Genomic DNA, 25987 nt, shown 5'->3' with positions numbered 1-25987 from the left:
ATTTGCAAGTAAGGGATTTGCAAATGTAATAAGTTAAAATGAAGTCACACTGGATTAGGGTAGGCCTTAAATTCAATGGCTGTTATTGTATACAGAGAAAGAAAAATATGGAGACACACAGGAAAAATGCCCTGTGTGTTATCTACACCACTTTTTATTAAGACATTGGGTATTCTGAAGAAAGGAAGACGCTTGCCAATCAAAGAACTCAAAAGACTGCCAACAAACACCAGAAGCTAGATAAGGCAAGGAAGAGTTCTTCCTAGGGCCTTCAGGTGAAATCCATTGCTGCTACTCAAACCTTGATTTAGGATTTCTGGACTGCAGAACTGTAAGAAGAAAATATTGTTGTCTTAAGCCACTTAGTTTGTGGTTCCTTGTGATGGCAGCTCTAAAAAACTAATGCAAGTAAGATTTCATATAACACATAGACCATTAAACTCTCTATTTAATAGACATGTGCCATCCTGAAATTAACTCAAGTGCCAAAAAGACTTTAAGTCAACCCCCAGAGAATTTAATTCATTCCTTGCTATTTCAGTCAACCAACCTGAAGCATTCTTTTCCCATCCCAAGAATAGAATACAAAAATAACTGAAACAAGGAAATAAGGAATTTTTCCTCAATCTACCAATTTGTTTCAAGTGCTTCACTTGAGTTTAGAGACAGTTTGGTGCAAAGCAAAAATAAATATTTGGTCTTAGTAAAGAAAAAGTAATTACACCATCAGTTCAAATCAAAGTTCAACAAATGAGCATGATTAAAAAATTAACACATTGTCAACAAAAAAATCAGTTCCACTTTCATATCTCAAATACACTTATTGTGGGTTGAATTATATCCCCCATCACACACATACACGAAAGTTATCTTGAATTCCTAATTCCTAATGCCATGGAATATGACCAGATTTGGTGAAAAGGTCTTTGCAGAGGTAATCAAGTTAGGGTAAGATCATTAAGGCAGGCCCTAATCCAATACAACTGGTATTTGGAGACAGACACGTACACAGGAGAACTACAGATAGATGGACATCTCAAGTCAGGGAGAGGTTTAGAAAAGACCTTCCCTCACAATCCTCAAAGGAACCAGTCCTGCCAACAGCTTGATTTCAGATTTCAACCCCTAGAATTATGAGACAAATAAATGTCTACTATCTACCACTCAGCTGTGGTATTTTGTCACAGGCAGCCCTGACAAACTAGTACCACATCAATTAATAAATCCAAGTGTCTGACAGAGACACGAATTCTGGTTTCGTGGACAAAGTTCAAAATGAAAAACCCAAAGACCTAGAGGTCATTAATAGCTACAGGACCTAATATATCCTTCATCTGCCAGTCTCATTCTTTCCAAAAGCTTTCAACAAATGTTTTAGTGTTGACTACATTCTAGATTTTATCTTACTCCATCTTCAGAATCACTCTATAAGTTAGGTACTAATACTTAAAAATAGAGAGTCAGAAAGGTAAAAGTAATTGGTGTTAGGTCACAATAGCTAGAAGTATCAGTTTAAAAACTTGTGCTCTAAACACTTTGTGTACTACTATGCCTTCCAGAGATGGCACTTTAAAAAAAAAAAAAAAAATCTGAACTAATTTGGAGACTAAAGCAACATAGCCAAAATGTTTTGCAGCTATCAAAATATTATTCAATTATTAACATCTACTCTCCTGAGGTTAAAAAAATCAGGTATGATTCTAGAGAACTACCTGAGAAACTGTCACATTACAAAGCCTACCAGCTCCAAAAATTATCTTCTTTTCTTATTATAGGTTACTCTGAACTCTAAAATCTTTCTAAAAATATGAAAGAAAAAAATGAGAAGCCTTAATGTGGCTATTAAGAGTGCCTCTACAAGAAGTTATTGGTAAACTCCCAACATAACAGCCACAGCTGGGTCTAGGATGTCTTAGAAGTTTTCCCTTACAGAGCGCGCTATGAATTCCAATTGCATGACAGAACACTTGGGTAAGAGTGTCCCAAGACTAACAAGGAAAATACTGAACATATTTATGAGTCTTTCATAAATTCTAGCAGCAAATATACCCTTAAGAAAGCTTCAGTTTTGAAGCCAAGGACCCATTTTAATTTTGCAAAGATAAGGTGGCAGTCTTCTTGAGCATGCAGAGGAAAAGTCTATTTAATTCTCCCTTGCCACATTAAAAACAAAATTTTATTTAATTATAGGATCTGGTAAGGGATACTTTCAGGTTTTTAAACTTAAAAATGTATCACATAGTTTAAAAATTCAGAGATTAATATCTCTAACAAGAAGGTTTAAAAGAACTGGAATTTCGGAATCTTTTTGACTACTGAATCAAAATCTAGGGGGAAAGAAATATAAATCTGGGAATTTATATTTCCCAAAACTGCTCAATTACCTTCTAAAGTTTTTGTTGAACAAAAATAAAGTATTCCCATCCTTTAAACATAGATAAGGACTGGGATGTGGCTCAGTGGTAGAGCACTCGCCTAGCAAGTGCGGGGCCCTGGATCTGATCCTCAGTACCACATAAAAATAAATAAATAAAGGTATTATGACCACTACAACTAAAAAAATAAATGTTTAAAAAACATAGATTAATGTTATGATTAAATAATCTTTAAAACTGTATCAATGAAGCCATTTTTAAAAATCTATTCTTTCTTTAATATCCTTATTGTGACTTCAATATGCTTTTGTAATACTAAGGTCACAGTTCAAAACACTACTACTATTCTATTATCCACTAAGAAAACCTGAATAATAATAATAATAATAGATATAAGTGGAGTTTTCTGCAGTTTAGCTGAGCTCTAACAAAAGCACTGTGTCTACTTAAGTAAAAAAGACAATACAGGTTAAGAAAATAAACCCATAGTCAAAAGATAGTAACTGTTACCATATTAAATACAGCAAATCTATCATTGACAATGACTAGGATCTCTAAACTAACTAGACTGGTTTGGATTATTTAAAAGTATAAGTCCTCTGACATTTCACAAGTAGAATATGAGCTATTTCAGGCAAAATCCAAAACAACTTTACAATTCCTGAATTATTTAAATTTTAACAAATTTTGATTTCCTCATTAGTCATAGAGTAACAAAAAGTGTTAAATCTGTGGGAGTGTTTTTAACTTCCAAAATTATTTTTAGAAGAAATACATTTAATATACCAACAGCACTAACTCTTCTTATAGATTCTACAACACCCACATCATCTATGCCATATGTTAAAAGATTTTCATTTGAATTGAGAAGATTAAATTCTCTGGTTAAACAATAACTGAAATGAAAGGTAATACTCTAATTACATTATCTTAAAAGAATACATTTTTGAATAATTTATCCACAGTTTGAAGACAGCAAGACATAATACAGGATATGCTTGGCAGACTTAACTAAGTGGAAAGTTCAATAAAAAGTTATTACTAATTTAAATACTCAAGTTTCTATACTTAATATATTCTCCCTAAACTTCCAACTGAAACAGAAACTCTAAACATTTATTTTATTTTGAGATTTTAGGTCATACAAAGTCAAAAGCCTAATACTTTAAATTTTATATATACATTTTAAAAATTTATCCCAACTACACACAGTGATCACAATATATTCCAAGAAGGCAATCAAATCTTTTTAATCTAATCAATATTTTTAAATAGATCACAATCTAAAATCTGATGCTACCTTAGGAATTCAATGAATTGCTAAATTACCTCAAGTTTAAAGGTAAGGGTCATTACTAGTGATGGCTTGTAATACAAATATACAAACCCATTTTTAGTAGCATTATATATAAAGAAAGAATCTTTGGAAAGCTGCATGTTTGTGCTATTCTGTTTATTATGGCAACTAGAAAAATAAACTTATTTTACTCTTCAAAATAAAAAGAATCCATAGAAAAATTTCTCACTTCTATGCTACTCATGTGCTGAATTACAGTGTAATTTCAGATAAAAATATTAAGAATGGTTGAATCAATTGCCATTTTGGCAAGAACACAGCAACTAAGCCACAATTACACTCAGCCTTTGCTAATGTTCTCTGAACCAGCATACAAAGGACTATAACAATTTTTCAACCTTCCATCAGCACGTTGCTGCACCATATCATGGGAAACCCAATGGAAAGAATATTAATATTTCTGTGTTGCTCAAAAAAGAGAACAGAATCCATTCACTTTCATGCCAAGCAAATACATAATAACAATCAGACAGGAACAGAAAGGAGAGCAGCATTCACTGTGGAAGGAGTGATGCTCTCTGATGATTGTAAGTTTCTAACTGCCCCTTAATTCTTTGAAATAAGCAGATCTCCAGTAACCTTACATACACATTATATCTGCTGCCAGCAAACCATCCAGTTCTTTCAGAGATACACAATGAGACTCAAACGAGACAGCATAGGCAGGATAAATTACTAACAGTTTAGTTTTACAGGATTTGTTTTAGATTACATATGTGGAGGTGCCCTAACTTCTACTTGCAAACTGCACAATTAAGAGTTTACATCCTCTCACCCAAGTATAATTTGACAATCTCTTCCCCTAGTCAGGAAGTTGTAATAAGAACATACATACAGCAAACTGTGAGCCATAACATTTCACAAATTTTCTCTTTTATAATAGCACAGAACAAACTATACCAGACTACCCACTTTTTGTTTTTCTTGCTATTTTTGAATATTCAAGTTCTAAAAAACAAACAAACAAAAAACAACAATAACAACAACAACAACAACAAAACAAATGGAAGATCATCTGAGTTTTGCACAGCCCTGTCATGCAAACATTTTGGGCAATGCTATTTGTTTCAAAAATGTCCTACCTGCTCTCTTTGGGTCTCCTGTCTCATTCTAACCTTAAATGAAGATGCTCCTGGAAGATTTGTCTTCAGCCTCTTCACAACCTATCCTTTGGTAATTTTATCCAGTTATTCCTACAAATGTACCCAGAATGCCCATAAGGCACCACACACTCATCATATCCTAAAATGGACTCATCTTCCAACTCAAATCTCCCAAACTACTCCTCCTCCAAAAAAATCCTTATAGAAAACCAGAGCAATTAACTCACAGGAGAAAGCCAGAAACCTGTGAATCCTGACTCCTCCTCCTACCTCTACCCTTCATCCAATTAATTTTATCAATTACTTCCTCATTAGTGTTCACATTTGTCCACTGCAATCCTCTCCTACCATCACCATCCAAGTTCAAAGCTCATCACTCAGACTATTATAATTTTATAACCTCTAGCGGCTCTCCCCCAACCTCACTTCCATGTTTCCACAGCAACCTGCTTCTCTTGTATTAACATACTTTACATTTACTCGATTCACTCATTCACACTGACTAGTAGCATAGGTCAGGGACTGCCTATAGCAAAAGCTATGCATACAGCAGTGAAGAAAACAGGTATAGGCCCTCATACCCACCAGACTAAGCTTCAATGGGCAAGGACAATGTCTATGATAATGTCCACATGCCCAGGATGCAAATAACACAGTATCCTCGGTGTCTAGCAGAGTACATAGCACATATTAGGTGTTCAGTAAAAATGTGTTGAACAGAAGACAAATAACTAATTTCTCTCCAAATATATAAAAACATATCTACACACACAGCATTTCAAATCTTCACCTTCCCCAGTACTAATGTCACCTCCACTGCCTGTAGGTTATATCCACCTGCATGACTCACCTCAAACATTATCCCTAAACCAGCACTTCCCCTGTGTTCATTATTTCTGTAATAGTTTTTAAGACACTCAATCTTCCTAACACTCTGCCCCACTGTCCCAGATGTGGAACATCTATGTTACATCATGATATAATTACTACTATAATATTAATGTAATACTATATAAGCTCTAGATTATTATTTCCAATCCATTTTAATGTTCTTGTATCAATTTTGTTGAAATAAAATTAAAAACTTGGGAGTCAATGAGGTTATCTTCCACTCATTTTCCCCTTACCTTCCTCTTCCCCCAAATCCCCAGAGCCCTGTTCTCATGATGCTTGCCACTTCCTTCTCAGGGTTATACCTACCTATACACCCTTTAATAAATGGAATAAATTTTTGGAAGCTAGGGACTGCTTTATTAAACTATATTCTCCACTTAGCAGTGTCTTTCAAATGTGGGCATTATAATGTTTACTAAATGAATGAGTCCCTAAAAGAAAGCTAACAAGAAAACAAGCAAAGCTGGAAGAGAACATGTGTGACTCCAAAAGCATAGTCACATTGTCTGTCACTGAAATGACTACAAAATTTTCAGTCTTGGAGATCATTAGAGCAAAATAGGTCAGACACTATTAGTTAAATGACTTTGTTTTTTGCCTCTAGGTTCCTGAGCTTTTGATTCTGAAACATCTTATAGCTTATAGCTCCCTACTAAAATCAAATGCAAAATCCCACAAATAAACAAGATAAAAATAGAGCCATTCCAGCTGAAGCTGGGCTGAGTGACCAGGGCCACCTGCTCAGACTCTTCAACATCCTTTCTACACGTCTTTATTATTTATTACACGTCCACTCAAGGCACTGTGAAAACCTCAGCTCTAAAAGCATCTCAAGCCTTCCTGGAACCACCCTCCAATGTCGGTAAAGAATAATATGGAATCTTTAGGAACCAACAATGAGGATCCTGCACCCAAGGAAGAAGCTACTGTAAAAATGTGATAAACAGAACTTACTGAAGTGGTTCAGAAACCTGTCTTTCTGTCACCACTGTCTTGGACTTTAACCAGTCCATTTCATGAAGCCAGCTGCAGTAAGACAAACCTGGGACAGCCTCTCAACAATACTTTTGCATGGAAGACAATGCAAAGACCAGGATGGAATCAAGGAAAAAGTGGCACAGAGTGAACAAGTCACTTAAATATATTTCTAACCTGGCTGAAAAATGAAAAAATTGAACCTCTGATATTCACATAGTCCAATCTAGCCAACAGAATAAGAGAAGCCATAGTTACCCAGACTCAGAATCTTAGCTGCTATGTGTTTGCCTAGATTAGTATCCTCCCCTCTCAAACGCCCTTCTAGAATCAACTGAAGCAGATAATGGGATGAAGCCAGAAGCAACTATCTTTCTCTGCCAATATATGATTTTAACAACATGTCCATAAAACATTTGTACCTCTAAAGCATGATTTCATAAATCCTATTGCATCTAAACATTCTTAAAAAAAGATATTATGTTTTTCCATTTAGTGAGTCAAACAGCTAGTAAAACTACTTTTAACTAAGTTCTTAAATTAAATCAATTTAAGTTAGATGTCATAAATGGGCTACTCCTCTCAACTTCCAGACAAGTCCTTTAAGCTGACACAGTACCTTCTGCAAAGTTTATGATATCCCAGGAATCAATAACCTTAACCTTGGACACCTTACAATTCATTTTTCTGCTCAGCACGAGTTAAGATGCATTTAAATTTAACTGCAACTACAATTCCAAGAACTTGGCCAGACAGTTGTATAAAAAATAATTAAATAGCAGGGGTGTGAAGACTACTTAGCATTATCCAGAAAACTACTGCAACAGATAAATCCTGGAATTCAGGTATAAAAAGAAAAGGGAAGAACTGTGTATAACTCACAAAACCAAGAATAAAAGCAAAAATAATGGCAGCTAGACAGAACCCCTCTTGAAGAGCAAAGGTTTAATGCCTTTTTAAGAACAGGCTAATATGATTCAGAGGCACAATGAAAAAAGAAAACCCAAGTAGTGATTGCTTTTTCAATAAAAACTTGAATTATTGTCATCCAATAATACCTAAAGTTAGAGAGCAAGAATTTATTATGAAAAAGGAAAAATATGATATTCTACATGAAAAGAGTATTAGCTCCTATTTGCTTCAGAACATACTTGGGAGCTGGCTCATTTCAAGAACTGAAGGAACTTTCCACACATGATGACAGAATTTTGACAAGTTTGACATATTAATCATAGGAGGAATTGTCAACATTCACTTTGTGATCACACTTCCCAAGAACTGTATTCCTCTATAAATTGCATAATCATTTCAAAAAAGGAACACAAACCCTACAAACTCATAATAAATTGTACCCCCATATAATGATTCATCTCAGCCTTTCAGGTTTTCATGATTGAAGTTACCACTTAATCAGGCAGAAATTATTTCTTCTTCCTTTAAAAAAATATACAAATGATAAAAAAATTCCCATTATTTTCCTCCCAAATTGAGAACATAATCCATCAACCATTGCTCACATCATTCTCAAAAATTTTCCATTTCCCAAGCATATGACAACAATCAGACGGCAATACACTGTTTTCCCAAGCCAGTATAAACACATTATGTGATAGGCATTCAAAGTTCTTTTCTACAAGCTAACAGAAGAATGAGTTTAATGCAATATTTTAATTTTTCACTTCAAATTTCTAAAAATATGTTAAAAAGTTGTAAAATATCTCAAGCATCTTTTTTATGACAATACAAATGCTAATGGTAGAAAATCTGAAAACCACAAATTATAAAAGAAATTAAAAATTAGAATCACAGCACCTCCATAAGATCATTTTTAATAATTGCATGATATTTTGTTGTAAGGATGTTTTATAATCAATTTATGCCACTTCTGCATTATGGATGTTTCCATGTTTTCACTATTTTATAAATATTACTACAACAGACATCTTGATACAGAAATGGTGTACTATGTTTTTAAAAGTGAAATTACTGAGTTAGTTGATACAAAACTTATTAAAGCACTTAATAATATATTTTCAAACTGCTTCCAGATCAGCTAAATCAGTTTACACTTTTGCCTCTTCTACTGTATGTCCCTTTCTCTGGTGATCCTGCAACTCTTAAAATCACCTCTCTTCATAGCATCAATTTTAGAAAAGTCTACCAAGCCAGGCATGGTGGCACAAGACTGCAGTTGCTTGGGAAACTGAGGCAGAAGGACCACAAGTTCAAAGCCAGCCTCGGCAAAAGTGAAGTGCTAAGCAACTCAGTGAGACCCTGTCTCTAAATTAAAAAAAAAAAAAAAGTCTACCAAATATTCATCTATATAATAAAAAGATGTCAACAGGGTAACAAAATTTTAAGAAAAAAATAAGGAAAAGAGCATATAGAAAAATACAACAAAAGCAGAAGAAAGAAGTATTTAATATGGCATGATATATTTGGCAAATAATGATATTCTTAACTCCACTCAGGTGATCTGCTTGGTTTTTCTAAGAAAGCCACCTCATGTGTCTTTAAATGGCTTCAAATTATATGCATACTTTGTGAGAAAATCTGTTTTGTTTTGTTTTTTTCCCCCTGGGGAAGAATAATCATGGCTCTCAACAGATTCTTAACAGGGTCATTTAGCAAAAATATTTAAGACCCTTTTCCCAGATGAATAGCCTCTTGGTGTATCTTCTGATCCACTCTTTCCTCCCTGGAGCACCTGGGGACCATATGGGCATTTTCTGTACCCTTCCATTTCTGAGAATGTCCAAGGCCCCTTTCCTTTAATCTCAATAAAAACCTTTCTACTACCACTAGAGGACAAAGGAATGCTCACTTCCTATACAGGCCTCCTCCAGGAGAGAGTTCCTGACACAAAAAAAATGGAGCCTGTAATGGAAATGATAGAAACACTGTATGATTCCAGAGGTATGATGAAAATACCTAAGTAATGAGTCATGCCATCTAACATCTAAAGGTAAAGAGCAATAAATAAACAGCAAACACACACACACACACACACACACAAACACAGGATGACCTACATAGAATCACAGGATTTGTCTACTGTAATCCATAAGTGAGTGGATCTAGAGACTATCATGCTAAGTGAAATAAGCCATCTAATTACCACAGGATCACTGTACATGACAAATGGATCATTCCACACCAGAACTGAACCATGTACAGGGTACCACTCTCTACTCAGAACTAGTATCTTCACTTGACCCTCAAAAAAAAAAAAAACCTCTACCTCCCCAACACAAAGGATTTTCTTTGTTTAAGGGTGTGTAGGTGGAGCCAGGTCAGAGCAATGACACTGAAAATCACTGCCCTAGAAAACTAGAAAAAGATGGCTGCAGGCTGCTTTTGTTTAAAGTTGCCCATTCCAAATTACCCAAGTAGAAGTCTAGGCAGACTGAATTCCCCAGAAAACTTCCTTCTGTCATCTGTCCTACTACTCGTACAGTACAGTTTGGGGAGGTACACAGAACTTCCTACAAATTATGAGATGGAAAAATGAGGTAAGGGGAAGGGCAACCTGCCCATGTTGGCTCCCTAAGGAACCTGATACGGGCAGTCCCTGCCCAGAGTCAGGCAAGACCCTACCTGCCCCAACAGATGGCTGCTGAGCAGATCAGCCCTAAAAGATTTTGCTCTGAGTTAAGAAGGCAATCTCTGGGGAATTGCTGAGGATGCTGGATGGGCAAGCAGGCCAGGCTATGGCACAGTTTAACCAGTATTAAACATTTAGTTCAGGAGTTCTCAACCCGATACAATTTTGTCCTCCAGGGAACATCTAGCAATGTTTATAAATGCTTTCAGTTCTCACAACTTTGGGGGCAATTATGGAGGGTATACTACTGGCTTCTAGTAGGTGGAAGCCGAGGCTGCTACTAAACATCCTGTATACTAAGGACCGCCCCTTGCTGCCAATTCCCAACTCCAATAAAAATCATCTGGTCCAAGATATCTTTAGTGAAAAGATTGAAAACCCCCCATTTATTTCAGGCCTTTGTTTGTATTTTCATCTCAGACCTCAAACATGTTACAGGCAGTTCTGGTAAAAACCTAATCATAAATTATAAAACTTTCATAAAACTGTTCTACCAAAAAAAAATTACTTCAGGTTATCCAAAGATTAGCTTTTCTGACTCAAGATTCAACAATTTATTCACTGAACATTTAGCAAATACCCACTATGTAACTGGGCCCAATACTAAGCAACAGTAACAGTTAAAAAAAAAAAACCTCACAGGCTCTGATTCGACTTTTGCCTTGGCTCAGAGAAGTGTAGTATGAAAAAATAAGTGCAATTTTGAAGCTAGACAGTTCCAAGCTCTATCATTTACTATCATTAGGCATGTTCTTAACTTTCCTGAACCTCAATCAATTCACCTCTACAACAGGTTGAAAAGGACCTTTCCCAAAGTAGGAGAGTTAAATAAGATAATTCATGTAAAGTGCAAAGTATACTAAGCCTAGCTACAATCAGTATTCAAAAATTCCTAATATTAATAGCAAACTATAGTAAGCAATAAATTGGAAATTGCTAGTATGCCTATAAAATAGTTATTGTAACTGTGATTGTGACAGCTTGAACACATTTTCAGTGAAATTAATTGCTTTTCTGCATAACATTCAAAAAGGTAAGACCCTGGCAGGAACCAAAGCAATGTCAAGTCCAAGGTCACTGTGGGAAAGAAAAATCTTCTGCTCTAACTCTGGCAACACAAAGGTGCTAGGTGGAGGAAGATGGAAGTCATGGGGGAGAGATGGGAAAAGAGAAAAGGAAGGAGAGGAGTAAGAAAGAATGAGAACATGAATGAATGTGAAGGAACACAAAAGGCTCCAAAGCCAGTAATATGAATGTGTAGGTGAAGCTTACATGTTATACGTTTGTAAAGGGAACATTTCAACTAGCACCCATCTTTCACTTCACAAATCATTGTGGACTTCTTTCATGAATGAACTGAAAAACTAGTTTAAAATAATTAGCTTCAACCATGGGGAAAACAAACAAATGTGGAGTAACCACATTCCCACAGTCTCAGCAAATCTGCCCAGATGTCAATGCCAATACCCAAATACATTAACCATACAATTACTGAAAGCACAGTTAAGAGCAAACAGTGTCTGAGTGGTTTAGAATCTTCCAGTCAATATACAACTTTCCATATTTAATAAAAGCATATTTTAATGGACTTGTTTTCAGGCACGTGAAAGAACCCCTTCCTTATAAGTACTTCACTAAAGTTTGAGTCTATGCCATATCATCAAGCATCTACTTAGCATACCAGTGGGACCCACCATCTTCTTCCTATAGATTCCTGTGACAAGACAGAAGCCAAAGCAAATATTAAACGTTCTTGTAAACGCACAGAAATTTTGATTTCAAATTTGGCCTAACTTATGTTTGTTTTAATGTAACTCAAAGGGGGAAAGATTATTATCAACTTTGTTGCATCCATGATCATTATATCTATGCTCACTGCAATTACTGATTATAGGAGCCAGATCTATGTTCAAGTTCACATTGTACTCCACCTGTGACCTCAGGGAAAAATCACCAAAACTCAGATTCTTAGTCTCCTGATTGGGGGCGGAGAGGGAATGTGTAAAAAAGATTAAGCTAAGAAACTAACTTTCCCTTCCAAGTCAAGTACTAATCCAAAGTGTGAAAAACCTCTAAAATTGAAAGATTCTTAATTTCCTTTGCATGGAGAATCAAATAAAGGCTTTTAGAGAAATCATGTATAAAATTAAACGCTTGTTAGGTTTGACAAGATCATTCAGTAACACAGTCTTGAAATCTATGCCTAATGACTGATTCAAACTACAGACTGGAAATAGACAGTACGACCACAGAATTGTTTCTGTGCTCAGAAGCTTCCTGTCACACATCCTTCCAGCTATCTGCTTTCTCAAAGAGATTGCATATCTCCAAAATAATTCCTATGAAGCTACTGTTAACATCCACACCTTATACAATTGCTTAGCTATTAGGGCTATACCATGTTCAACTAGATTCTACTCATCAACATCAATTTCAGTGACTATTAATATTCCAAATAAACAACAAAATAGCAATGGAATAATTATATGATTTAGAGCAAGAGTTGCTTTTACAACTGAAACATCCAAGAGACAATCATCAATTTTACAGAAAACATTACCTTTATTTAGCTAAAATTCCTAAAGAATAAGTAAAACTAAATAAATAACTAAATAACTAATAAGTAAATAACTAAAACTCTTAAATAAATAAGTATCCCCATCATTTAATAACATTTAAAAAATACTTAGGCTAATTGAACCAAATTTTCTTCTTAAAAATGTTCCTAAAGAAAGTGACAATTTTTATTTCTCTTATATACTTACTATGTTAGAAGTTTATTCTATGCACAGAATTTCTTAGTACAGTCCACTGCACTACCCAGAAATTTTGGTGGTTCTGATGAGCAAAGGAAGACAAATCCTACTCTCTTCATATGAGCACACTTCTATTCAGTCACAGAAAATGAGCCAGGACAAATATTAACAATGATAGATAAATATTTCACTTGCTTTCCAGTCAGGGAATGAAATGTGAAATCTTAAACTATGCCAACTACACTACAGCTCATCCTAAATTAATTCTGCAGAGTGACTTAAATATTTTAGAGGAATAAGTTTTCTGTATCCTATCTATGAAGTTATATTATCTCTAGAACATAAATAAAAATGTGTTTATTTTGTAGGATGTTGAGGGAGACTTTGACTGGCATTTTACATAAATTCCATTTGAAGTCTCAACTTTTGAAATAGACATTTATGTCCTCTTGTTAATCTCATTCACTGAATAATATAAACATAATTTTGGAAATAATAAATTAAAAAATTATAATGAAGACAATGGTGATACCTCTCCATTCTAGATTTAAAACAAAAAAACAAAACCACCAATGATTGTATCCAGTAAACATATTTACTGGATACAAAGTTCAAAACATGAGTTAAGGACCCACATTATGTAAAGAAAACAAAATCCACTCAATACTTGGAAAGTTGAAAGTAATCTCCACATCAAGACTAAAGATGTGAAGTTATTAGGTAAACTTTGCCAGTTATCAGGTAAACTTCTCTAATGTCAGGAAATAATGTCTCTTTACTCACCACTAGACAAACCATGTATTTGAACCTAGAAATTCAGTGTTCCATACATCCATAAACATATGGACAACTAGTAGGAGTTAGTTTTGAATTCTAAGACACATTCACAAGTGTTTAAAGATTCCACAGTATATATGAATCACTCAAAAGAGCCCTAACTTGAATCTCAAATCAATTAGGATCATGCTCACTCTCACTCCCAGGTCAGTAGCTATCCCAGTTCATACAAATTCATATGGGCCACCGGGTTAAGGTCACATTGATATTTTCTGGGTCATTCTATTATGTAGTACAGCAGCTGTCCAAAAAGCCTCCACTACCCTGTGATTTTTGAACCTCGGGGTCCCTCAGTAACACCCCAGTGGGAGGCTCTCTGGACAGGCCGACTCAGGGCCCACGCTGCGAGCTAGCTGAGTGTGACTAGGGGTGTCCAAGGCCAGCAGTTTTAATGGGCTGCCAGGTGAATCTGGGTCCAGGGGCCGCACTTCGAGGCGCCTGTGCTAACGACTTCCAGCGGCAGTCCTTCAACCACCCCGGATGCGGTGCAGACCGCGAGGACTTGCGGGCCGGGCCGAAGGGCTCTGGGCGGCGCCTCCCACTCGGGGACGCCCGGCCTCAGGCCAGGACCTTGGGGCCGCAGTTACGGGCAGTTTCCCCTACGTCCCGCCAAGCTGAGCGGTGGGCTGGGAAAGCGCCCGAACTCTGGACCCCAACACAGATCTCGGTGACCACCAGCTCCGTCACCGACGGGACGCGCGTCCCGGAGCGTCCCTCAACGCTCGGGCCTCAGTTTCCCCGTCTGTCAGCGGGCTCACGACAGCCCGGAGAAGCCGCGTCGAAACGAAAGTAACTCGGCAGCCCGCGGCACTTCCTGGCAGGGTCCCGCACGGACGGCTTGGCCCGCCGCGCCGCGACCACCGCCCCGCGAGCGCCCCCACGGCCGCCCCCAAGCCCCCCCAGACCACCCGGCCTGCGCCCACTCACGGGTAGGCATGGCGACCCTGAACCGCGCTCGCCGCCGCACCGAGGCTCAGCGGGGCCGCGCCGAGCGCGCCAACGGCACCATGACGGCCGGCGTCCGCCAAGGCCCGGACCAGCGAAGGGCGAAAGCGGAGGGAGCGGACGCGGACCCCGCGGTTCACGCAACGAAGCCACCGACAGCTGCCAGCGGCAGCCCCGCTCCGCGCCGGACGACGCGCTGGGCGTACCCACGCCCGTGACGTCAGCGCGTCCCCGGCGTCCCGGCCCCGCCCCGCCCCCGCCGGCGGATCCGCTCGGACTGGCAGCCCTCACCAGCAGGGCCGGGGGAAGCATCCCTTCTCGAGCAGCTTCGAGGTCGCTTTTATTTTCAGATGCTGGTGATTTACCTGGCATTCGTTTTTATTCACCCCGTGTAGGGTGTATCGCTTTAGGACTGTGAGTGACAGGATGAAGTGGCTTTGGGCGCATTGAGTACCTGTAGGCTTTTTATCCTGTAAGCTCCTTAACTTGAAAAGCATCCTGCAGCCGCTAAAAGCATGATTTGAGGCGCACTAAGGTCACTTAGAACGATAGCTATCCACCACCACCACCACCCCCCCCCAGAGGACAGAAAATGTCATTTCCTCTTGCTCTTCCCGGACTCTGGACCCCAACACAGGTCTCGGTGACCACCAGAGTGAGTGACTCACTCAGAGTGAGTTAGTCTCCTCCGGAGAGGGCGGTTCTGTACACCTGGCTGAGTTACTGTTCTTGACGCTGGGTATCATTAACAGTTGATGGCCATAATAGTCACTGAGCTGAGCACCCACAGGAGATAGACCATCCGGCAGAAGGCACACACTTTGAGAAGCACTCTGGGCTGTGAACAGCCTGTATGGGGAAGAAGAAACCAGCTGCAGAGATCTAACGATGTTCTCAATACCCAGAAGGCCTGGGGAACCTGTTAAAAAGTAGAGACCTAGGTTCTGAGCGAACCCCACTGAATTAATTACATGGGAGGTGATTTTAAACACATACTTACATCGGAGAACCTATGTCTTAGAGAATAGTGCAAACGCTCTGGTTAAAAAAGAGACAGAGAAAGAGACTGTGCGGAGAAGATAAAGAAGATGATGATAAGATCCAGGAAGGGCATGGGGGGTGGGGTGGGGGAGGATTAGTCTTCAGGTGAACTTGGGAGAAAGCAGAATTTGAATTAACAAAGACCTGGGGAGCCCTTTAAGAGACTGAAGAAGATGGAAGGCCACATTAGAGTGAGTCATAGAAGCTGGTGAGAGGAGAGTGTGTACAATTGACATTAAAAAAAAGAAAAAGACTGTCCCTTGCTAACAGTAAAGGACAAACTCTGAGGCTTTCACTATTGCATACATTTATCACCTATAATATCGTTCCTGCTCACAGCTCTCTCCCCAAGACTTTCACAGTATCTGGATTTGCCTCTACTGTAGAACTTTTCCCTTTGAGTCCTAATTAAACTGCCATAAGTGCTTGTATTCTTCCACTTGGTACATGTATGTTTTAGAAAATGGCAAAACCTCTTCATAAATATATAAATGTGAATTCATATATAGAGATGTAGATATAAATACATATATATGTCTGGCAGACAGTAGGGAGCTGGAGTGTTTTAATTCATAACTATAAAAGTAAAATACATATAGACAACCCCTCTGTATCCTTATTTGGACTCAACCAACTTCAGACATGAATATTTTTTTAAAATAAGCTTTAATCTGAATTAAAAATGTATAGACTTTCTTGTCATTATTCCCTAAACAACACAAGAACTACTTATTTGCATAGTATTTACATTGTATTGGTATTATAAGTGATCTAGAGGTGGTTTCAAGCATAAAACAGGGTGTGTAGGTTATATGCAAATATGTTATCATTTTAGGAACTTGAACATCCAAGGATTTTGGTTTTCAATGGGGATCTTGGACTCAATCCCCTGTAGATACTGAGGGATAACTCTTTATTCAAGAATATGAAAGTAAAACAGGTAAAATAGAAGTAGTTAATAAACAACTTTATATTTGTCATCCTTTAACAAACCATTCCATTCTGAACAAGGACAATAGCCTTTAATTATTAAAAATAGGGATCTAAACAACACAGTGAAGAGACCATGAAGGTAAGCAGACAATTAGGAGGTTTCCATATGGATACAGAAGAGAGCATTCGGCTTTCTTGGTGGTGGTTCTGGGAAAGGAAAGAGCTGAATCTTACTGCAGAAACAGAAACCCTAGGATTTGTTGGCTGCTGGCTTGAGACAAATAGAGAGGCATCTGTTGGTTATGTAACTCCAAGGTTGAAACAAGGAAGCTGTGTGCTGGGAGAGCAGAAAACAGGTTGGGACGGAATGCTGTTTGGGGAAGGATGTGAGGAAAGGATGTGTGTATCCCTGATATACTGAGCTTGAGGTGACTTTCAGGGGTGTCATCTGAGTGAATAGATCTGAAGGCAGCTGGGCACACCAGGCTGAAGATGAGCTGCAGGATCTCCAGTGGGCTTGGGAATCTTTGTTCAGGGACAGAAGTTGAAGCTGGGTATCAGTGAGAGCTCTCTGAGGAAGGATGTGGAGCCAGCAGAGGTCAGGAAAGAGATCCAGAGGGCACCGTTTCCTGAAAACCAAGGGGAGGTATAATTCCCAAAAGCAGACATTTCTACTTGAATTACTTAAAAAAGATGCAGATCCCCAAACTCTGAGATCATTTGACCCATAATGTATGTGTGTGTGTGTGTGTGTGTGTGTGTGTGTGTGTGTGTGTCTTTATCCCCTTGGTCTTTTGGTTTTATATTGCTGCCAGAAATAAAATTAGCAACCAAAGATACTGAGGAAGGACAGCTGAAAGTCAGACATGATACTGCCATAATGTTAGGGTTATATATATTGTTTTCCTAGTTAGTATACATATTATTTGGGTACCACTGTTACTATCTAGAGCCCCTGTCTCTATCAAACCCTCCGGATCCCACTTCTCCCTGTGCACTCTCCAACCCCCCATGATGAGAATTATGATTTTGTCGCCACCACTTTTGGTACTTGATCTAAGAGCAGAGATTTAGCCTTCCCTGGACCACTTCCTTTTTCCCCACTTGCAAACACTATTTCCCATCTATCCCCTCTTGCCAGAGCTGCTTTCATGAAGCCTAGTTTGGACTGGTAGAAATGGGGATATAGGCATCTCCATCAGTCCCCACACTGCCTAGCATTTGGGCACAGTGGGTGTTGTGTACATTGAGATGGCTGCTAGATCCCTCTTCACGAAGGGATGCACTGCCATGGTGTTTGAGCCACTTCAGTGTTTGAGGTCACCTTTTTCAGGGTGCAGGGCAGGTAGTTTCCTTTCTAACATACAGATCTAGAGATTCTTCTCACCTGCCTAACATCCAAATCCCTAGCTAGTTGTAGGTATATAGGAGCCTTTCCTATATACTTATGGTCTTGAGACCTCTCCAGTCCTCCCTTGCCTCTTTCCTCTGGCCCTGAGGACTTCCACCGCAAGACCCCATCATGCTGTGGCATTCTTTTCTTCTTTCGCCATTGCTGTTTTTCCCCAGCAGGAGTGACCTTTCCTACACCCCCTTACTGGAGGAAACTTCTGTTCATCCTTCCAAAGTCCTAGTGAGTATTTCCTGAATGAAGAATGACCTAAGCCCTCGCAATCATCCTCCTAAGTATATACCCTGGGAAAATTCTCATAAGTATCCATTAATGTCACAGGTAAGGAGGTTCCCTGTAACACTATCCATGGCAGGGGGGGACTTGGAGGAACTCAGGTGTTCATCACTTGTAAAATGTGGTGGATTCACACATGCTATGGATACATATCAACGACATGGCTTGGTCCTAAAAATATAGAGTTGGGTGACATAATTAAATGGCATTAATATTTATAGTATAATACTGTTTGTATAAGTTAAAAATACACAAACCAATATGAATTCTTACAATGATACAGAAGGAGAGAAGGGACAGAGAATGAGAACAGAGAAATAAAAAAGAAAAGAATTGCCCTGTACAATGGTGCACACCTGTAATCCCAGCAGCTCGGGAGGCTGAGGCAGGAGGATCACAAATAAATATAGCCTCAGCAAAAGTGAGGCGCTAAGCAACTCAGTGTGACCCTGTTTCTAAATAAAATACAAAATAGAGCTGGGATTGTGGCTCAGTGGTCAAGTGCCCTAAGTTCAATCCCTAGTATCCCTCCCACCCAAAAGAATAAGGTCTCTCATGGTTCAGTGCAGGGACTCCCAGGTGTAACTGGGGCAGATTCTCAGGAGGGCTGTTGACACTTTGCAAGCACACATTGGGCAAAGCAACAGAATTTTGGTATTAGCATGCCCTCATTTATACCTCTAGGCTGGTCAGGCCTGGAATGTTAGTTTCATAATGACCTATACATTAATCATTAATAATAATGTATTTTTATTGTATTTATACTCTTCAAAAACTAATGTCAGCTTCAAATCAAGAAAAACATTCACTAGCACTTAAATAGGAGAACACTTTCCTTTTTTATGTTTATTGGTACATTTTCAGACTATAGGCCATTAAAAATAGAAGTTCTTTGTCCCCTGTGTCTTATTTATTCTCAGAAAATAATTAGAAGGTCAAAAATAATATTAGAAAGGTCATTGTCAATATTCTATTAGAGCACTAGCTTTTAGCCCAAATTGCCCAAAATAGCCCTGCTCCCAGTTTAGACCAGTATTTGTTCCAAATTCTAAACCCTGCGCTGAGATGATTCACTTTTAATTAGCATGCTTTTTAGTGCTTCCAAGGTAATTGCTAGCAAATTTGCAGTTTATAGGAAATAAGTGTAAGGCTATTTACTTCTCCCAAGAACTTATTACCAAAAGGTCATAATGATGTAATTTGATGTTGTTGTAGAGTTTTTTTTCCTCACTAAATATTTACATCAATAATATGTCTCTTTTAAAAAAATTCATTCCATGTTATTTCTCCCATTACTCAAAAGTGACTCAGGACTTTTCAGTGTTTGTGAGGCACTAAAAGCACAGGCTTTGGATGTAGAAAACCTGGGGATGAATCCTGCCTTCCCCCTTCCTGGTCTTTTGACAAGCTTTGACCTTCCTGGACTTAATTTTTCTCAAGTTCAAAATGAAGAAATTCCCCCTTGTGTTGTGATGTTCTATAAGTTTCCTCAACAAAATATTTGGATCCCACTCCCAAGATTCTCATTCAGTGGTTGGTCTTCAGCGTGGCCTAGTTGACAAGGTTCCCAGACATTCCTGTCTCTATAGCATAGCCAAGATTGTGCTCTGTTGCCTTCGGGAAGATTTGAGCATGGTGCAGGTCTAATTCAGAGCCTCCTGTACTGCAGAAGGCCACCCCTACATTTGGAGACCATTGAACTCTGAATTCCAAAGTAATGTGTTCACTCATATGCTAGCAAAAGAAGCTGAAAACACTCATGAAAATAAACAGAAAGGATAAGCTTCTAACCATTGCCCAACCTTTTCTGTGCCAACTAGGACCCTGTGCAAGGCTCACGCACAGGATCATGCCCTAGCCAAATGTCTTAGTCATCTGTGCTTTAAAAAGAGAATTGCAGATGGCTAGGGAGCAAAATCCTGAGATAATAAGGTTAAGAGGTCTTAATTAAATCAGACAAAACAGCTGGAAACCCTTCCCTAGAAAACTATCATTTTAAACAATTAGAGGAAACCACTATCTCTCACTGTTATTTACTAAAATGTTAGCAGTTAGGTCTAGCATTTGATTCAGGGTATACTGGAGCTGCTAAAAGAGGAGAGAAAACTCTCTTTTTAATATGGCAGTGGAAATCTAGGCAGTGATCTAAAAATCTAATCAGATTTTTATAGCACTTAGTGTCAAATCGTATTTATTGCTGTATCCAGTCAAGGAACACAGTAGGTACTTAGATGCATAGATCGATAAAAGAAGGGAGTAGAAGCTCTTTGTGGTCCTTTAGAAAAATGGCTTCATTTTTTCTTTCTTTATTTGCGTGCAGGATCCTTTTTTTGCAGGGGGCCGGGATGGGGGGCTGGCCTCGATTCCCAAGTTGCTGGGATTATAGGTGTGGCCAGCATGCAGTTGATTTTATATAAATATATATATATATATATATATATATATATATATATTTTTTTTTTTTTTTTTTAATGAGGAAACTGAAGCTTGGAGAGACATAGGTAGGTCCCAAAAGAGGTCAATCTTTCTCTACCCCTGAACCCCTGAACCAGGGTTGGCCTTGCAACTTGCTTTGGTCAGTGGGAGAATTTGTGTACTAAAGTTTCAACTAACATGAGATAAGTTGAGACTTAGGAAATAAATTTACAGTTTATAGGAAATAAGTATAAGGCTTTCCCAGTTGGAGTCATCCCAACCATCCCGGAAGAGGTGGCCATGACCAGATGCTGCTGACCAACCCATAAGCAGAGATTCAAGAGAGTCAACCAAAGCCAACTAAGAACTGCCAGCTGAGACCAGCCCAAATTTTAACACATGGAGGCTTGAGCTGAACAAACAGTGGTTATTTTAAGACACTGAGTTTTAGAGGGTCAGCTATGTACCCCCTGGTCACAATTACTATATATGACTATAACCACAGCTAACTGATCATAAGTGTATAGAAATAAGGAAGGTGTGATTGGTAAGTGCCAAGCAACATGCTTAATATCTTATGTTCATTTTCTAACATAATCCTTCCTTACAAGTGCTATGAATATACAAGGATCCTCCTTGCTTTAGCATGGGGACATGAAGCTTGAGAAGATTAAATAAGTCTTCAGAAGCCACACAGGTAAGGAATGGTTTTGGAATTTGAATTCAGGCTTGTTTGCTTCCAAACCTAAGCACTTAACTACAGTCTGCATAGTCAACCGAAGAGCAAATTACAGGCCCAACAAGAGATGCACATACAGACTGTGCAGCTAAAGAGGCAATTATTGTTTCTCTTCCAATTTGTCTTACAGAAAGAACTGTCAAATCCTCCAAAGGAGGAAGCAGGTTTTCCATGGATTTCCAAATCCTTAAAGAATGCCTGTAAGTTTTATATTGATTCTTCTTGTACAGGCTAGAAGCTGAATTACAACCATGATGTAATTGTTTTTCTCTCACTTGGAAAAAAGATAGAAATAAGACATTGTGACTGTTGACTATAGTTTTCAAATAAGTTCTGCTGATATTGATGTTCATGTATCTTAGAAAAATAAGTTTTAAAATGTTATATCCCATGAGCAGAGCTTATTTCCTTGTAAGAAACATCTAGTCATTATTTTCAAATTTGTCAACTTGTGCCATCTCAGTCTTTAATGTAACTAGTAATGGGTGAGGAAAGGGCTGTCTATTAAGTTTACCTTGAATAAGATAAGAGACTTATGGCTAGATATTGTCATTGCTCATCATATTTACCTTGAATCTTGAATGAGGGGCATGGAGTGTTAGAAATAAAAGCAGAGCACTTCATGCCTTTAAAACAGAAACCCAGTTGCAACCAAATCCTACTTACAGCCATCAAATTGGTAGACAGGGGTGGTAAGCCTGCTTAGAAATATGGGTAAAGAAACCTCACAAGCAAATGGCTGAAATCAACTTGAAGAATTCTGTTGTTGTGTCACACAGTTTTTATTAGAGAATCAGGGTCAATATTGTAGTTAGCACTTTAAATGATCTATATTTGTGTACTAGAGTTTCAACTACAATATTTGTTTTTAAAGCACAAGAATTAGGCATAACCAAGAAAAAGGAATTTCAAATGTTTTTGGCAAATCGCATGACCAAACTGCTTTGCTACATTCATAAACATGTACTAAATAATACCAGGGTTCTGGAGACATCAGAGAGAGCAAATCTCTCTCACTTTGAAGGCATCTAATGGAAGAGAAAAGGACACAACAAGTGAAGCTATAAAGTCAAAACACTACATTTGCTCAATTCTAAAATGCAAATCTCCTCTAATCATAAATTTACTGACTATAATAATAAATTGTTTTCAAAGGTAGGGAAGTTGGTATGACTGAATAATGGAGCAAAAACTGTCACTCCTTGTCCAAGTTCAGTCTGGAAATACTTCTAACTGATGTCAGGCGAAGTGATTTTGCTTTCAGTGATAGGAAATTTAATTAAGCAAAAAAAAAAAAAAAAACAAAAACCATAATGTTGTGAACTTAAGCAGATGCAAAGTAGAGTTAAAACCCTAATAAGACAGTCTCCTATGCTCAAGATCTATTTATTATTTTTACAAGTAGTGACATTATTCATTTCTTCCTAGTGAATATACTGGGTATAAGAAGCTGCTAATTTCTAGACTGCCCACTTCCACTCCATCCAGTGAGGGACATACAGGAAGCTGTGGCCTGAGCCCAGCTTCCTGGAGCAGGGATGGTGTCCTCCTTGACTCTTGAACTCTGGCCCTCTAATTAATCATCCTAAGGCCGATTATTTTCAGAATAAGAAAAAAAAGTATTAGTTTGTGAGAATCTTCTGCCAGCAGAGAGGTCCTTGAGCAATGGATAATCCTGATAGGGGCTGAGATGTACTACAATGTCGCTGTGTAACTGAGGGCTAGAGAATTCTGCTCAAGAGCATCTCCTTTGTTACAATCATATTTTAAGTTTTTTTCTAGGTATCAATTCTTCCCAAGAAAACAGTAATGAATCTGTCACTTCACTAAATGGATCAAAATCAATTAGTAACACCTCCCAGTACTGCCCTTCCAGGTATCAAATAGAGTCTTCATCTAGAAGTTTATACTGTGAGCTCTTTGTATATACCTCTGCAAATTTCTTCCTTTTATTTAGAAACCTGATCATACTACCATGTGCAATCCTTTTGAGAAATTCCACTAAACTTGTTTTCCTTGACAAGACTCTGGAACTCAGTTCCAGGAATTAATTCACACCACTTTTGAAGAACAAGCTAATATTCCATACGAATCAGCACAAACAATGAATGGTTGAGTGAAGCTGTGAATGTTAAAATCAAAACTCATGAGAAGTACTCATGTTGCAGAGGGTTTTACACTTCAGAGAACTGTCATTGCCACCTGCCCAGTGCACATCCCTTGGGACACTCCATTTCAGCTGAGGAAAGACACTACCTCACCTTCCCAGGGAAAGGATGGTTTCTTAGACTTAGGGGGGAAGGCAGGAAATTCTGATGCTATAAGAGCAGGTGTGCTCTTGTCACTCTGTCACCATATTTCTCTCACTGACTGGTGGACAATATGTTGTTTGGTCTTCCCTCTTTATGGTAAAGCTTCAGAAAGGAAGGAACCGCTCAGAGAATGAACAGAGCAGCACATTCTCCTCTATTCTCCAGCCATGGCTGCTGCTGTCTTTCCTTTTGCTTCCAGAACCCTGGTCTACAGCCCACAAGTTAAAGGACTCTTCCAGTCTAAAGAAAGGAGTAAGAGCACAGCAAGTGGAGGAGGGTCGGGATTTGTCTTCTTGGTATGCCCTCACTGCCAAACACAGAGGGTTTTCCTTCATTTCCTTTAGCAAGATGGCGTCTCTCCTACAAATCCTGTTCCCTCTTCTCCCCCTTCAGAGAATCATTCCAAATAAATCTTCTGTTAGACATCTGAGGCACACATTTAATTCTTCTGTCCCTGTCCTAGATTCACTAATCGTCTTGATTTGATTCTCCATCTATATGCTTATAAGAAAGAATGTACTGATATGACCAGTGCCAATCCTTGCCCTTTCTAATGGTTGTAGTTCTCATCACATGTACATCTAATTCACATACTATGGCTTCCTATGTTTTTAATTGGGGTGAGTAAATTGGCCAGGGCTTTCCAAGGTATAGCAAGCACAGTCACAGCTTTGTTTTTGTAAAAACTGCCAGCTAGTATCACACAACCTTATCTCTATGACCACTGCGAACTGAACAAGATTTTCATTCATTCATTAAAAAAAAAATGTGTTGTGCTGGGGATGTGGCTCAAGCGGTAACGCACTCACCTGGCATGCGTGGGGCGCTGAGTTCAATCTTCAGCACCACATAAAAATAAAAAAATAAAGATGTTGTGTCCACCGAAAACTGAAAAATAAATATTAAAAAATTCTCTCTCTCTCTCTCTCTCTCTCTCTCTCTTTCAAAAAAAAAATGTGTTGAGTTCTTTTCATATACCAGGCACTCCTCTAGGTGCTGGGACAGAACCATTACTAACTCAGTGATTGCAATATGGCAACATAGACAGTAAATAAGTACATGAAAAAAAATTCTAAATTGTGTTAAGTTTTTAAAAATATATTGATGGAATTCTCTGCTAAAGAAATTAAGCATTGAGATGTATTTATTAGAGGTCAGAGAGGCCTTTCCATTCATTGACTTACCAAAGATGTGGTGGTATGAATGGTTCATCACAGATGTAGGATATTAAGGGATGCAAGCTTTGTAAAAAACTTAACAACAATAATAAGACCAATTAAAAGCTATCTGCTTTTTATTATCACCATGTGCTGGCTATTGTAAGCAATATCAGTAATAAAATTACTCTCTGAAACAGTCTAATTAGTTTAGTCCTAATCAGTTTCTGTGGTTGCTGTTGAGTCCTAAGACTTGATATGTAATTAGCACATTTTTATTACTTATCGCTTAATAAACATAATAATCTATATGGAAGTTACTTTGGAGGACTCCTAATTATAACATTGGGCTTGACACAGATACATATTCATTCTGACAGTGGGTTCGAAGTGGTTCTGAGCTTGTTCAAGTTTGATTCTGATTCAACTTCTCTCATGAAACCCTATGGTATAACATATGCCTGCAATTAAAAAGTAGATTTGAAATAAACAGTGATAGCACTATTACTAAGAAACAGAACTTGAAGTACTTCCATGTTTTGTGTCAACTTGAAGCTTTTATTTGTGTTTAAAATTTAAAACAGATAATTGTGAACTGGGAGGCATAATATAATTTGTTAAATACAAATTTTTGTTCATAAAGGAACTATTTTACTGATTTTGAATAATATTTTTAGGTAAAAATTACTTGATTGCTTTAAAAGAAAAATGAGTTGATTTTATATTGATTATAATGATTACAAAAATATTTTGTCATATAGAGGAGGAACATGTTAAGAGTTATTTAGAAAACAAACACATGAGATAACTCTGGGTCTCTTTGAGATGTGCACCTGCCCAATAAAAATTTACCTCCA

At 38.1% G+C, this 25987-nt stretch overlaps 1 protein-coding gene and 1 pseudogene across 2 annotated transcripts in view; both read right to left on the bottom strand.

The window, feature by feature from the left end:
- The window catches only part of Efr3a (EFR3 homolog A), an 83434-nt gene extending 68503 nt beyond the window's left edge, over positions 1-14931 (bottom strand). For both annotated transcript variants that reach the window (XM_076835673.2, XM_076835672.2), the window contains exon 1: positions 14829-14931. Coding sequence is in view for 1 of the 2 variants with exons in the window: in XM_076835672.2 (XP_076691787.1) it covers positions 14829-14838 (10 nt within the window). In the remaining variant the exon portion in view is untranslated. The remainder of the gene's footprint in view (positions 1-14828) is intronic.
- Positions 14932-23356: 8425 nt separating this feature from the next.
- LOC143381973 (translation initiation factor eIF2 assembly protein pseudogene) overlaps positions 23357-25987 on the bottom strand; it is a 138017-nt pseudogene continuing 135386 nt past the window's right edge.

The sequence above is a fragment of the Callospermophilus lateralis genome, chromosome 16 (assembly GCF_048772815.1).
Source record: "Callospermophilus lateralis isolate mCalLat2 chromosome 16, mCalLat2.hap1, whole genome shotgun sequence".
Lineage (NCBI taxonomy): Eukaryota > Metazoa > Chordata > Mammalia > Rodentia > Sciuridae > Callospermophilus > Callospermophilus lateralis.
The sequence above is the reverse complement of the archived record's forward strand: the minus strand, read 5'-3'. Positions and strand labels throughout refer to the sequence as shown.